Below are 12,181 nucleotides of genomic sequence, written 5' to 3'. Positions count from 1 at the left end.
CTAGTCTGGGTTAGAGCTAGAGGAGGGGACAGCTGGGATGTTACTCCTCTAACTGGTGCTCTAGTCTGGGTTAGAGCTAGAGGAGGGGACAGCTGGGATGTTACTCCTCTAACTGGTGCTCTAGTCTGGGTTAGAGCTAGAGGAGGGGACAGCTGGGATGTTACTCCTCTAACCGGTGCTCTAGTCTGGGTTAGAGCTAGAGGAGGGGACAGCTGGGATGTTACTCCTCTAACTGGTGCTCTAGTCTGGGTTAGAGCTAGAGGAGGGGACAGCTGGGATGTTACTCCTCTAACTGGTGCTCTAGTCTGGGTTAGAGCTGGGATGTTACTCCTCTAACTGGTGCTCTAGTCTGGGTTAGAGCTAGAGGAGGGGACAGCTGGGATGTTACTCCTCTAACTGGTGCTCTAGTCTGGGTTAGAGCTGGGATGTTACTCCTCTAACTGGTGCTCTAGTCTGGGTTAGAGCTAGAGGAGGGGACAGCTGGGATGTTACTCCTCTAACTGGTGCTCTAGTCTGGGTTAGAGCTGGGATGTTACTCCTCCAACTGGTGCTCTAGTCTGGGTTAGAGTTGGGATGTTACTCCTCTAACCGGTGCTCTAGTCTGGGTTAGAGCTGGGATGTTACTCCTCTAACTGGTGCTCTAGTCTGGGTTAGAGTTGGGATGTTACTCCTATAACTGGTGCTCTAGTCTGGGTTAGAGCTGGGATGTTACTCCTCTAACTGGTGCTCTAGTCTGGGTTAGAGCTGGGATGTTACTCCTATAACTGGTGCTCTAGTCTGGGTTAGAGCTGGGATGTTACTCCTCTAACTGGTGCTCTAGTCTGGGTTAGAGCTGGGATGTTACTCCTATAACTGGTGCTCTAGTCTGGGTTAGAGTTGGGATGTTACTCCTCTAACCGGTGCTCTAGTCTGGGTTAGAGCTGGGATGTTACTCCTCTAACTGGTGCTCTAGTCTGGGTTAGAGCTGGGATGTTACTCCTATAACTGGTGCTCTAGTCTGGGTTAGAGTTGGGATGTTACTCCTCTAACCGGTGCTCTAGTCTGGGTTAGAGCTGGGATGTTACTCCTCTAACTGGTGCTCTAGTCTGGGTTAGAGCTGGGATGTTAGTCCTATAACTGGTGCTCTAGTCTGGAACATGGAGGAGCTAGCTGTTGTTCCTATGAGTTTTGCTCTAGTCATGGTTCGACAGGAACAGAGCTCTGGTATGTTTTCACTGAAGGGTAGTAAGTATCCTCCCACGTGTGTCAGATATGAAACTCTCTCCCTGTGTCTGCACAGAGCTGCGTAGAATAGAACTCTCTCCCTGTGTCTGCACAGAGCTGCGTAGAATAGAACTCTCTCCCTGTGTCTGCACAGAGCTGCGTAGAATAGAACTCTCTCCCTGTGTCTGCACAGAGCTGCGTAGAATAGAACTCTCTCCCTGTGTCTGCACAGAGCTGCGTAGAATAGAACTCTCTCCCTGTGTCTGTACAGAGCTGCGTAGAATAGAACTCTCTCCCTGTGTCTGCACAGAGCTGCATACAATAGATTTATTTCTAGTCAGTGGATATCACAAGCCATTTTCTGAAGTTATTTGATATCAACATTTATTTAAATGAAACAATGTCATCAAATGTTTTATTTTTGTCGTTATATTAAGGTTGGTAGAAACATGTGGAAATCAGTTACAGCTCAAGTCAACTCCAAAACCACACAATGCAATGCTCTCTCTATGGGCTGGCTAGCTAGCAAACGTAGCTAAACACAAGACAGTCAAAGTCAGTATCAGCATGTGAAGTAGCTAGTTAGTCTACAATCTACAACCATGTTCAACCTGCTGTTCAACGTGCCTGACAGAGTGGAGTCTGACATTCACAACGTCACCCTGGACTGAGTAGGCAGACAAATAGGAGAAATGTGGTGGACGCTCTGTTAAATTATACATTTCTCCAGGTGGGAATATAGAGAGAAGACAACCTCCCCATTATGACATCGGTCAGTATTGAACTCTGACATGTACGATGGACGTTTTCACCATCTAAAAGTCGGATTCCTATTAACGTCCAGTGTAGTGAGAGAGGCTTTATCACGGTGCTACGTCGTACCGGACGGATTTCTGTCTGCTTGAACGGCAATAACTCAGACATGAAAACATGACCCAGGAAATAGATAGAACATCACTCAGAGATGCACACAAACAATATAACATTCAAAATGGGTGAATCTTTCCTTTTTTAAGTCTTTATGTCTACAGTAATATGTCATTTCTGCACGCTCAGCTCCGAGACTAAGGTAACCCTCTATTTTATTAACCCTGTAGGCACTAAGCCACTTCAACTCTGCCTCAACACACACGTGGTATTTTGAGTCGGAAGAAAGCGGATGTTTCTGGTTTTTAAGGGATACACTATTTTCAACCTGACTTCCGTTTCTCCTGAAAGATGGGAGGCGGGGACTCCGCTCAGGTGTCTTCCTACACCTGCTACATAAAGGTTACAGTTCAGCTAACAGGATATTTCAACCGTCTTTTGTAGTTGTTCGTCCTATCTGATGTTTCAGGTTTGTTTACAAAGATGTATAATTTCCACATCAACACGACACAACCCTATATAAAGACAATGTTACAGGCATGTTAACCATAGTCTCACTTGGCTAACACGTGGCGAGACGCCAGAAGTCCATTTTTAACCCTAACCAGAGAGCAGTCTGATAGGAAGTCTGGAGATTAAGGGACCTACAGTACGGGTCATTTATAGGTTCAGCTGTCCTCATTGAGGAATGTGTGTGTGTGTGTGTGTGTGTGTGTGTGTGTGTGTGTGTGTGTGTGTGTGTGTGTGTGTGTGTGTGTGTGTGTGTGTGTGTGTGTGTGTGTGTGTGTGTGTGTGTGTGTGTGTGTGTGTGTGTGTGTGTGTGTGTGTGTGTCACAGCTAGATCGGTATTTGCTAGACAGGGGTTGTTAAAGGGTGTTGCCTGTGAGTAATTTCCTCTAGGAAAAAATGTAGTTTGATCTCCAGGCTCTGATCAGGAGGACGATGAAAGCTGCTACTGCTGCCTACAATTTATCAACGTTCAGGAATAACAAATATCTACCAGTCTATTTGTCTGTGGATATTCTGGGGGCATGTTCGTTAGGCACCAAATGGAAGAAAATGGGGTGAAACAGGGAGAGACTACCTGGACGGCTTGTTTTCATAACCGGTTGCAAAATATTTTTTAAACATTGTTCCCTATTGAAAATGACACTGTTGGTAGAGGAGCGTTGTTAAAAGAGCGGGTTACCCCTTTTAAAGAGATGGTGTTTCTTCATTAAAAACCCCACAATGATTTCTCTTTCAGATGATCGCGAGAATATGGATGGAGTCCAGATGGAGGTCAAGTCCAACCAGTGGTTTGGAGCCACGGTACGGTCAGAGGGTGAACACATCCTGGTGAGTGTCATGTCCTCATCTCAGAACGGGACAGTCAACACATCCTGGTGAGTGTCATGTCCTTATCTCAGAACGGTATGGTCAACACATCCTGGTGAGTGTCATGTCCTTATCTCAGAACGGTACGATCAACACATCCTGGTGAGTGTCATGTCCTCATCCCAGAACGGTACAGTCAACACATCCTGGTGAGTGTCATGTCCTCATCTCAGAACGGTACGGTCAGATGGTCAACACATCCTGGTGAGTGTCATGTCCTCATCTCAGAACGGTACGGTCAGAGGGTCAACACATCCTGGTGAGTGTCATGTCCTCATCTCAGAACGGTACAGTCAGAGGGTCAACACATCCTGGTGAGTGTCATGTCCTCATCTCAGAACGGTACAGTCAACACATCCTGGTGAGTGTCATGTCCTCATCTCAGAACGGTACAGTCAACACATCCTGGTGAGTGTCATGTCCTCATCTCAGGACGGTACAGTCAACACATCCTGGTGAGTGTCATGTCCTCATCTCAGAACGGTACAGTCAACACATCCTGGTGAGTGTCATGTCCTCATCTCAGAACGGTACAGTCAACACATCCTGGTGAGTGTCATGTCCTCATCTCAGAACGGTACAGTCAACACATCCTGGTGAGTGTCATGTCCTCATCTCAGAACGGTACAGTCAGACGGTAAACATGCCCTTATCAGAACCAAATCTTGAGTGCGCTAGCTAGCGAACAGTCTCATGACAGATTCCCAATGTCCTAGAACTTTAGTCTGGATTCCAGTTTTAAATTGGGTATCTGTCTCTGTGACTGTTGCGTGTCCTTGCTGTAGTTGACTGTACTCATGAGGTGTTTGTGTCTCTCTCAGGCCTGTGCACCTCTCTACCAGTGGAGCACGTACAGTTTCTCCGAGCGAGAGCCTGTTGGAACGTGTTTCTTGAAGAAAGGACGAGACGTGGTGGAATACTCTCCCTGTCGATCTAGTAAGTGACGTGAAACTAGCCAAGAGAATCTCCATCGAAGAAGTGCCTTTTTTTGGGATCCAGGATACTGACCCTAATGTCTTTTTAATAAATCACCCCACCTGGTCTACCATTGAGAGATGATTACATCGTTCTGTGTTTGTGTTACTCTGAACAGATGCTAACTCTCCAGAGGGACAAGGATTCTGTCAGGCTGGATTCAGTATTGACTTTGTCAAGGTGTGTACTTTACTGTGCAGTGTTCCATACAACAATAGATCAATAAAAACACTAAAAACTCTGCGTTGTGTCGTGCCTATACACCACACCCTCTCAGGCCTCATTGCCTAATTATGCCATGGAATTGTTGAATAATGTAATGAAACAAGCAGGGATCAGGTGTCGAACCCTCGACCTTGTAGTCCGATGTCCAGCGCGCTATCGACTGTGCCGCAAAAGCATGATCAAACGTCCGAGTCCATATGTTTCGGTTTCCCTATAATGCACTGTATATCAGCGCGGTAGAATTCACTGGCTACGGTTCTTACATGTTAGAGCTGCTTTTGAAAGCAAAAGTTGAACATTATTGGCGTTGAAAACATTATTGGCGTTGTTGAATTAGATTTTATTTATAATAACAAGTTAGAACTGATAGTTCGGTTAGCTAAACTAGCAAGTCTGTTTGTTTGGTTACCAAGGTAACCACCGTCGCTATCTAGGTAACTTGCTAGCTACTTCAGTGGATGTTGAGCACATTTCTACCTGCAAATTAACACATTTCTAGCTGTAAAACGTGTTAAATTATAGCCATGGTATAAAAGGGATAATCAACTCTATGCGTTCTCTGGAAGATAAATCTTCCACGTTCTTCATTATTGTCCAGAGAACGCATAGCCTCTCATTTGATTATCCCTTACTTATTATACAATGCTTGAATTCACTTTCAGATCATTTTGTGTTGTTTTTTTCTTTCTCTCAGAATAACCTTTTTCTTTCTCTCTTTCTCACTTTCGCTCTCGCACTTTCTTTCTTCTCTCCAACAGAATAACAGGGTGGTTGTTGGAGGCCCTGGTAGTTTCTATTGGCAAGGTAAGTGATGTGTAATGAATTCTATATATGTACTGAACAGGTCAAGGTAAGTGATGTGTAATGAATTCTATATATGTACTGAACAGGTCCACTATTACAGGATATAATCAGACAGACACATTGTGCTCTGTTTGGCGCTCCCCTGAGAGGAGGCGTGCGGTGTATTTCTGGTAATGCTCTGACTGTCTGACTGCCTAACTATAGCTGTTGTCAGTGCATTAATGCTGTGTTTAACTATAGCTGTTGTCAATGCAGTGAGCAGTAGGCTGAAATCCATGACACTGGCTTGCTGGAGGGACTGTTCTGTTAATTCTGTGACAGATTCTCTGACTCTGGAAAATGCTGAGAAAGTCTTGTAACTAGGAAGTGTCCGGATGATTGTATTATAACAGTACTTTCTTGCGATTTGTATTGTTTTTACATACTTTTCAATTGTTTGTGTAGAAAACTAATATGTTCTGTAATATATTGTGTATTTAGCCCCTTTTTTTTAAGAGAGGTTTTTTAGAAACCCTGTCTCTTAAGGGGAGCTGAGAAGGTGCTGAGAGGGGGATTATCTGATGTGGTGGCAGGGTGCCAACTCAGTCGCTGTTTCTGTGGGTTGTTTGCTGGGTGATACCCATGAGATGAGGCTGCTCCATGGTCACAGCAGATCTCTACAATGCTCCCTTGTTTCACTGCCCCAACACCACAACCCACCCCCCAACAGAGCAGACCTGGGTTCCAATACTACATTTTGGAATCTTTCAAATACTTTGAGCATTTGCTTCGGGACTGCCTGGATTGCCAGATGGGTGTTTTTTTTTTTTGCACTTTTGGGACTATTCTATTGGTTAAATTGTGCCCGGCAAGCTTAATCAAGCCCAGATAATTTATGTTCACTTTCAAATAGTATTTGAACCCAGGGCTGGCCCCAACCCCCATACAGTGTTCTAGAGTAAATGAGGCCAATCCATGTTTGTACCCAGGCTAACAGCCGTTTCAGTTAACTACACTTAGTTTTTCTGCTGACTCTAGGCTGTTAATAGTTCATCATGTTTCCTTTAGGTGTGCTGCTAGACAAATTAGCAAATACAGCCCTTTTTTAAAAATGGACAAAGATGTTTTTTTTAACAGGACGGCTCATTGGCTGCTGCTGCTGCGCTGGGTAGGCACTGAGTGAATTGAATGGAATAGGGAGGGGTGAAATGTGTACGGGTGCTGTGGCAGCCTGGTCTTGTTCGTGCACAATATATACTAGCTGCTGTGTAGTTACCACAGACTGGGGCTGTACGGTTACCACAGACTGGGGCTTTAGTTGCTGTGTGGTTACCACAGACTGGGGCTGTACGGTTACCACAGACTGGGGCTGTACGGTTACCACAGACTGGGGCTGTACGGTTACCACAGACTGGGGCTTTAGCTGCTGTGTGGTTACCACAGACTGGGGCTGTACGGTTACCACAGACTGGGGCTGTGTGGTTACCACAGACTGGGGCTGTACCTGCTGTGTGGTTACCACAGACTGGTGCTGTACCTGCTGTGTGATTACCACAGACTGGGGCTGTACCTGCTGTGTGGTTACCACAGACTGGGGCTGTACGGTTACCACAGACTGGGGCTGTGTGGTTACCACAGACTGGGGCTGTACCTGCTGTGTGGTTACCACAGACTGGGGCTGTGTGATTACCACAGACTGGGGCTGTACCTGCTGTGTGGTTACCACAGACTGGGGCTGTGTGGTTACCACAGACTGGGGCTGTGTGGTTACCACAGACTGGGGCTGTACGGTTACCACAGACTGGGGCTGTGTGGTTACCACAGACTGGGGCTGTACCTGCTGTGTGGTTACCACAGACTGGGGCTGTGTGGTTACCACAGACTGGGGCTGTACCTGCTGTGTGGTTACCACAGACTGGGGCTGTGTGGTTACCACAGACTGGGGCTGTACCTGCTGTATGGTTACCACAGACTGGGGCTGTACGGTTACCACAGACTGGGGCTGTACCTGCTGTGTGGTTACCACAGACTGGGGCTGTGTGGTTACCACAGACTGGGGCTGTGTGGTTACCACAGACTGGGGCTGTGTGGTTACCACAGACTGGGGCTGTGTGGTTACCACAGACTGGGGCTGTGTGGTTACCACAGACTGGGGCTGTACCTGCTGTGTGGTTACCACAGACTAGGGCTGTACCTGCTGTGTGGTTACCACAGACTGGGGCTGTATCTGGTGTGTGGTTACCACAGACTGGGGCTGTACCTGCTGTATGGTTACCACAGACTGGGGCTGTACCTGCTGTGTGATTACCACAGACTGGGGCTGTATCTGGTGTGTGGTTACCACAGACTGGGGCTGTACCTGCTGTGTGATTACCACAGACTGGGGCTGTATCTGGTGTGTGGTTACCACAGACTGGGGCTGTACCTGGTGTGTGGTTACCACAGACTGGGGCTGTACCTGCTGTGTGGTTACCACAGACTGGGGCTGTGTGGTTACCACAGACTGGGGCTGTACGGTTACCACAGACTGGGGCTGTACCTGCTGTATGGTTACCACAGACTGGGGCTGTACGGTTACCACAGACTGGGGCTGTACCTGCTGTGTGGTTACCACAGACTGGGGCTGTGTGGTTACCACAGACTGGGGCTGTGTGGTTACCACAGACTGGGGCTGTGTGGTTACCACAGACTGGGGCTGTGTGGTTACCACAGACTGGGGCTGTACCTGCTGTGTGGTTACCACAGACTGGGGCTGTGTGGTTACCACAGACTGGGGCTGTACCTGCTGTGTGGTTACCACAGACTGGGGCTGTATCTGGTGTGTGGTTACCACAGACTGGGGCTGTACCTGCTGTGTGATTACCACAGACTGGGGCTGTATCTGGTGTGTGGTTACCACAGACTGGGGCTGTACCTGCTGTATGGTTACCACAGACTGGGGCTGTACTTGCTGTGTGATTACCACAGACTGGGGCTGTATCTGGTGTGTGGTTACCACAGACTGGGGCTGTACCTGCTGTGTGATTACCACAGACTGGGGCTGTATCTGGTGTGTGGTTACCACAGACTGGGGCTGTACCTGGTGTGTGGTTACCACAGACTGGGGCTGTACCTGCTGTGTGGTTACCACAGACTGGGGCTGTACCTGCTGTGTGGTTACCACAGACTGGGGCTGTACGGTTACCACAGACTGGGGCTGTAGTTGCTGTGTGGTTACCACAGACTGGGGCTGTACGGTTACCACAGACTGGGGCTTTAGTTGCTGTACGGTTACCACAGACTGGGGCTTTAGTTGCTGTGTGGTTACCACAGACTGGGGCTGTACGGTTACCACAGACTGGGGCTTTAGTTGCTGTACGGTTACCACAGACTGCGGCTGTACGGTTACCACATACTGGGGCTGTACGGTTACCACAGACTGGGGCTTTAGTTGCTGTACGGTTACCACAGACTGGGGCTGTACGGTTACCACAGACTGGGGCTGTACCTGCTGTGTGGTTACCACATACTGGGGCTGTACCTGCTGTGTGGTTACCACATACTGGGGCTGTACCTGCTGTATGGTTACCACAGACTGGGGCTGTACCTGCTGTGTGGTTACCACAGACGGGGGCTGTGTGGTTACCACAGACGGGGGCTGTACCTGCTGTGCGGTTACCACAGACTGGGGCTGTACCTGCTGTATGGTTACCACAGACTGGGGCTTTAGAAGGACAGCAATAAAGGGATTCTTACCGAATGTTATACATAGACCTACACAGACATTATTTGTTCCACGGCTGCACTGTATATCTGATTGTTACATACTGTGAACCTTGACGCCTTTTTGTGAACGATTATACACAGGAGCCTTATTTCCCCCTATTAGACATGCCTTTCTGGAACATGTATTTAACCTTTCACCCCTCCCTAATCAACTGATCCCTACCAAACACTCTCTCACGGCCTTTTTTGTTTAATTAGAAAGGTTGACATGAACGAGGCAGTGGATTTATGTTTTTCTGTACGTGACAACAATATTCTGCTGTATATTATTATTACCACAGGTCAGCTGATCAGCGACGATATCTCTGAGATCATCGCCCGGTTCAACAACAACTACTACACTCCTTACAGTAACCAGCTGACCACCAAGTCTGCCAGCGCTCAATACGACGATAGCTATTTAGGTAAATACTATTTTTGAGTCCCAAATGGCACCTGGTCAAAAGTAGGGCACTATATAGGGAATAGGGTGCCATAGGCCTCTGGTCTAAAGTAGTGCACTATATAGGGAATAGGGTGCCATAGGGCTCTGGTCTAAAGTAGTGCACTATATATAGGGAATAGGGTGCCATTTGGGATACAGGCTCATTGTCTGGTTAAATATGTTTTGTTCACTTTGATTTGCCTGTTCTGAAGTGGTGTTTTTTTTTAAAGGGGCAATCTGTTGAAACAATCATGTGTGCTCCCTGCCACTTTTTAGGTAAAATGCTGAGGGATGGGAAAGTAACCACTCTCAATGTATAGACAGATCTATGGATGCCTGGACTGACCATCCACGATATCAGCATTACAGTTTAAACCATGTTTTAGGCTATACAGGATGACCCTCCATGATATCAACATTACAGTTTAAACCATGTTTTGAGGCTATACAGGATGACCCTCCATGATATCAACATTACAGTTGAAACCATGTTTTGAGGCTATACAGGATGACCCTCCATGATATCAGCATTACAGTTTAAACCATGTTTTAGGCTATACAGGATGACCCTCCATGATATCAGCATTACAGTTTAAACCATGTTTTGAGGCTATACAGGATGACCCTCCATGATATCAACATTATAGTTTAAACCATGTTTTGAGGCTATACAGGATGACCCTCCATGATATCAGCATTACAGTTTAAACCATGTTTTGAGGCTATACAGGATGACCCTCCATGATATCAACATTACAGTTGAAACCATGTTTTGAGGCTATACAGGATGACCCTCCATGATATCAACATTACAGTTGAAACCATGTTTTGAGGCTATACAGGATGACCCTCCATGATATCAGCATTACAGTTTAAACCATGTTTTGAGGCTATACAGGATGACCCTCCATGATATCAGCATTACAGTTTGAACCATGTTTTGAGGCTATACAGGATGACCCTCCATGATATCAACATTACAGTTGAAACCATGTTTTGAGGCTATACAGGATGACCCTCCATGATATCAGCATTACAGTTTAAACCATGTTTTGAGGCTATACAGGATGACCCTCCATGATATCAGCATTACAGTTTAAACCATGTTTTGAGGCTATACAGGATGACCCTCCATGATATCAGCATTACAGTTTAAACCATGTTTTGAGGCTATACAGGATGACCCTCCATGATATCAGCATTACAGTTTAAACCATGTTTTGAGGCTATACAGGATGATCCTCCATGATATCAACATTACAGTTTAAACCATGTTTTGAGGCTATACAGGATGACCCTCCATGATATCAGCATTACAGTTTAAACCATGTTTTGAGGCTATACAGGATGACCCTCCATGATATCAGCATTACAGTTTAAACCATGTTTTGAGGCTATACAGGATGACCCTCCATGATATCAGCATTACAGTTTAAACCATGTTTTGAGGCTATACAGGATGACCCTCCATGATATCAGCATTACAGTTTAAACCATGTTTTGAGGCTATACAGGATGATCCTCCATGATATCAACATTACAGTTTAAACCATGTTTTGAGGCTATACAGGATGACCCTCCATGATATCAGCATTACAGTTTAAACCATGTTTTGAGGCTATACAGGATGACCCTCCATGATATCAGCATTACAGTTTGAACCATGTTTTGAGGCTATACAGGATGACCCTCCATGATATCAGCATTACAGTTGAAACCATGTTTTGAGGCTATACAGGATGACCCTCCATGATATCAGCATTACAGTTGAAACCATGTTTTGAGGCTATACAGGATGACCCTCCATGATATCAACATTACAGTTGAAACCATGTTTTGAGGCTATACAGGATGACCCTCCATGATATCAACATTACAGTTGAAACCATGTTTTGAGGCTATACAGGATGACCCTCCATGATATCAGCATTACAGTTTAAACCATGTTTTGAGGCTATACAGGATGACCCTCCATGATATCAGCATTACAGTTTAAACCATGTTTTGAGGCTATACAGGATGACCCTCCATGATATCAGCATTACAGTTTAAACCATGTTTTGAGGCTATACAGGATGACCCTCCATGATATCAGCATTACAGTTTAAACCATGTTTTGAGGCTATACAGGACGACTCCATGATATCAGCATTACAGTTTAAACCATGTTTTGAGGCTATACAGGATGACCCTCCATGATATCAGCATTACAGTTTGAACCATGTTTTGAGGCTATACAGGATGACCCTCCACGATATCAACATTACAGTTTAAACCATGTTTTCACACTATAGGTCGTTATCAATAAAATGTCACCAAAAAGGTACAGAGCGTTCAATGTGGCTGCTGGAGGGCATGGAGACCCCAGCTCTGCTAAAACCACTGGCAACTAAAGGAACTCAACTCAGCTGGCATCATATCTTTTAGTGTGTTAAACTCATTACAGTGTTTGTTTTTTTACTTACAGGTTACTCTGTGACCGTCGGAGACTTCAATGAGGATGGAGAAGATGGTACTTATTATCCTATCACTATGGTGATCTCGTTCTAACATTCTGTATAG

At 46.0% G+C, this 12,181-nt stretch overlaps 1 protein-coding gene across 1 annotated transcript in view; it reads left to right on the top strand.

Moving 5' to 3' along the window:
- The window catches only part of LOC139546228 (integrin alpha-V-like), a 96,339-nt gene that overhangs the window by 4,713 nt on the left and 79,445 nt on the right, over positions 1–12,181 (top strand). The window contains exons 3-8 of the mRNA XM_071354359.1: positions 3,317–3,408; positions 4,269–4,383; positions 4,541–4,602; positions 5,406–5,451; positions 9,477–9,599; positions 12,087–12,131. Coding sequence (XP_071210460.1) covers positions 3,317–3,408; positions 4,269–4,383; positions 4,541–4,602; positions 5,406–5,451; positions 9,477–9,599; positions 12,087–12,131 — 483 coding nt within the window. The remainder of the gene's footprint in view (positions 1–3,316; positions 3,409–4,268; positions 4,384–4,540; positions 4,603–5,405; positions 5,452–9,476; positions 9,600–12,086; positions 12,132–12,181) is intronic.

The sequence above is a fragment of the Salvelinus alpinus genome, chromosome 20 (assembly GCF_045679555.1).
Source record: "Salvelinus alpinus chromosome 20, SLU_Salpinus.1, whole genome shotgun sequence".
NCBI classification, from domain to species: domain Eukaryota; kingdom Metazoa; phylum Chordata; class Actinopteri; order Salmoniformes; family Salmonidae; genus Salvelinus; species Salvelinus alpinus.
Note: the sequence above shows the minus strand (reverse complement) of the source record. Positions and strands in the feature narration are given on the sequence as shown.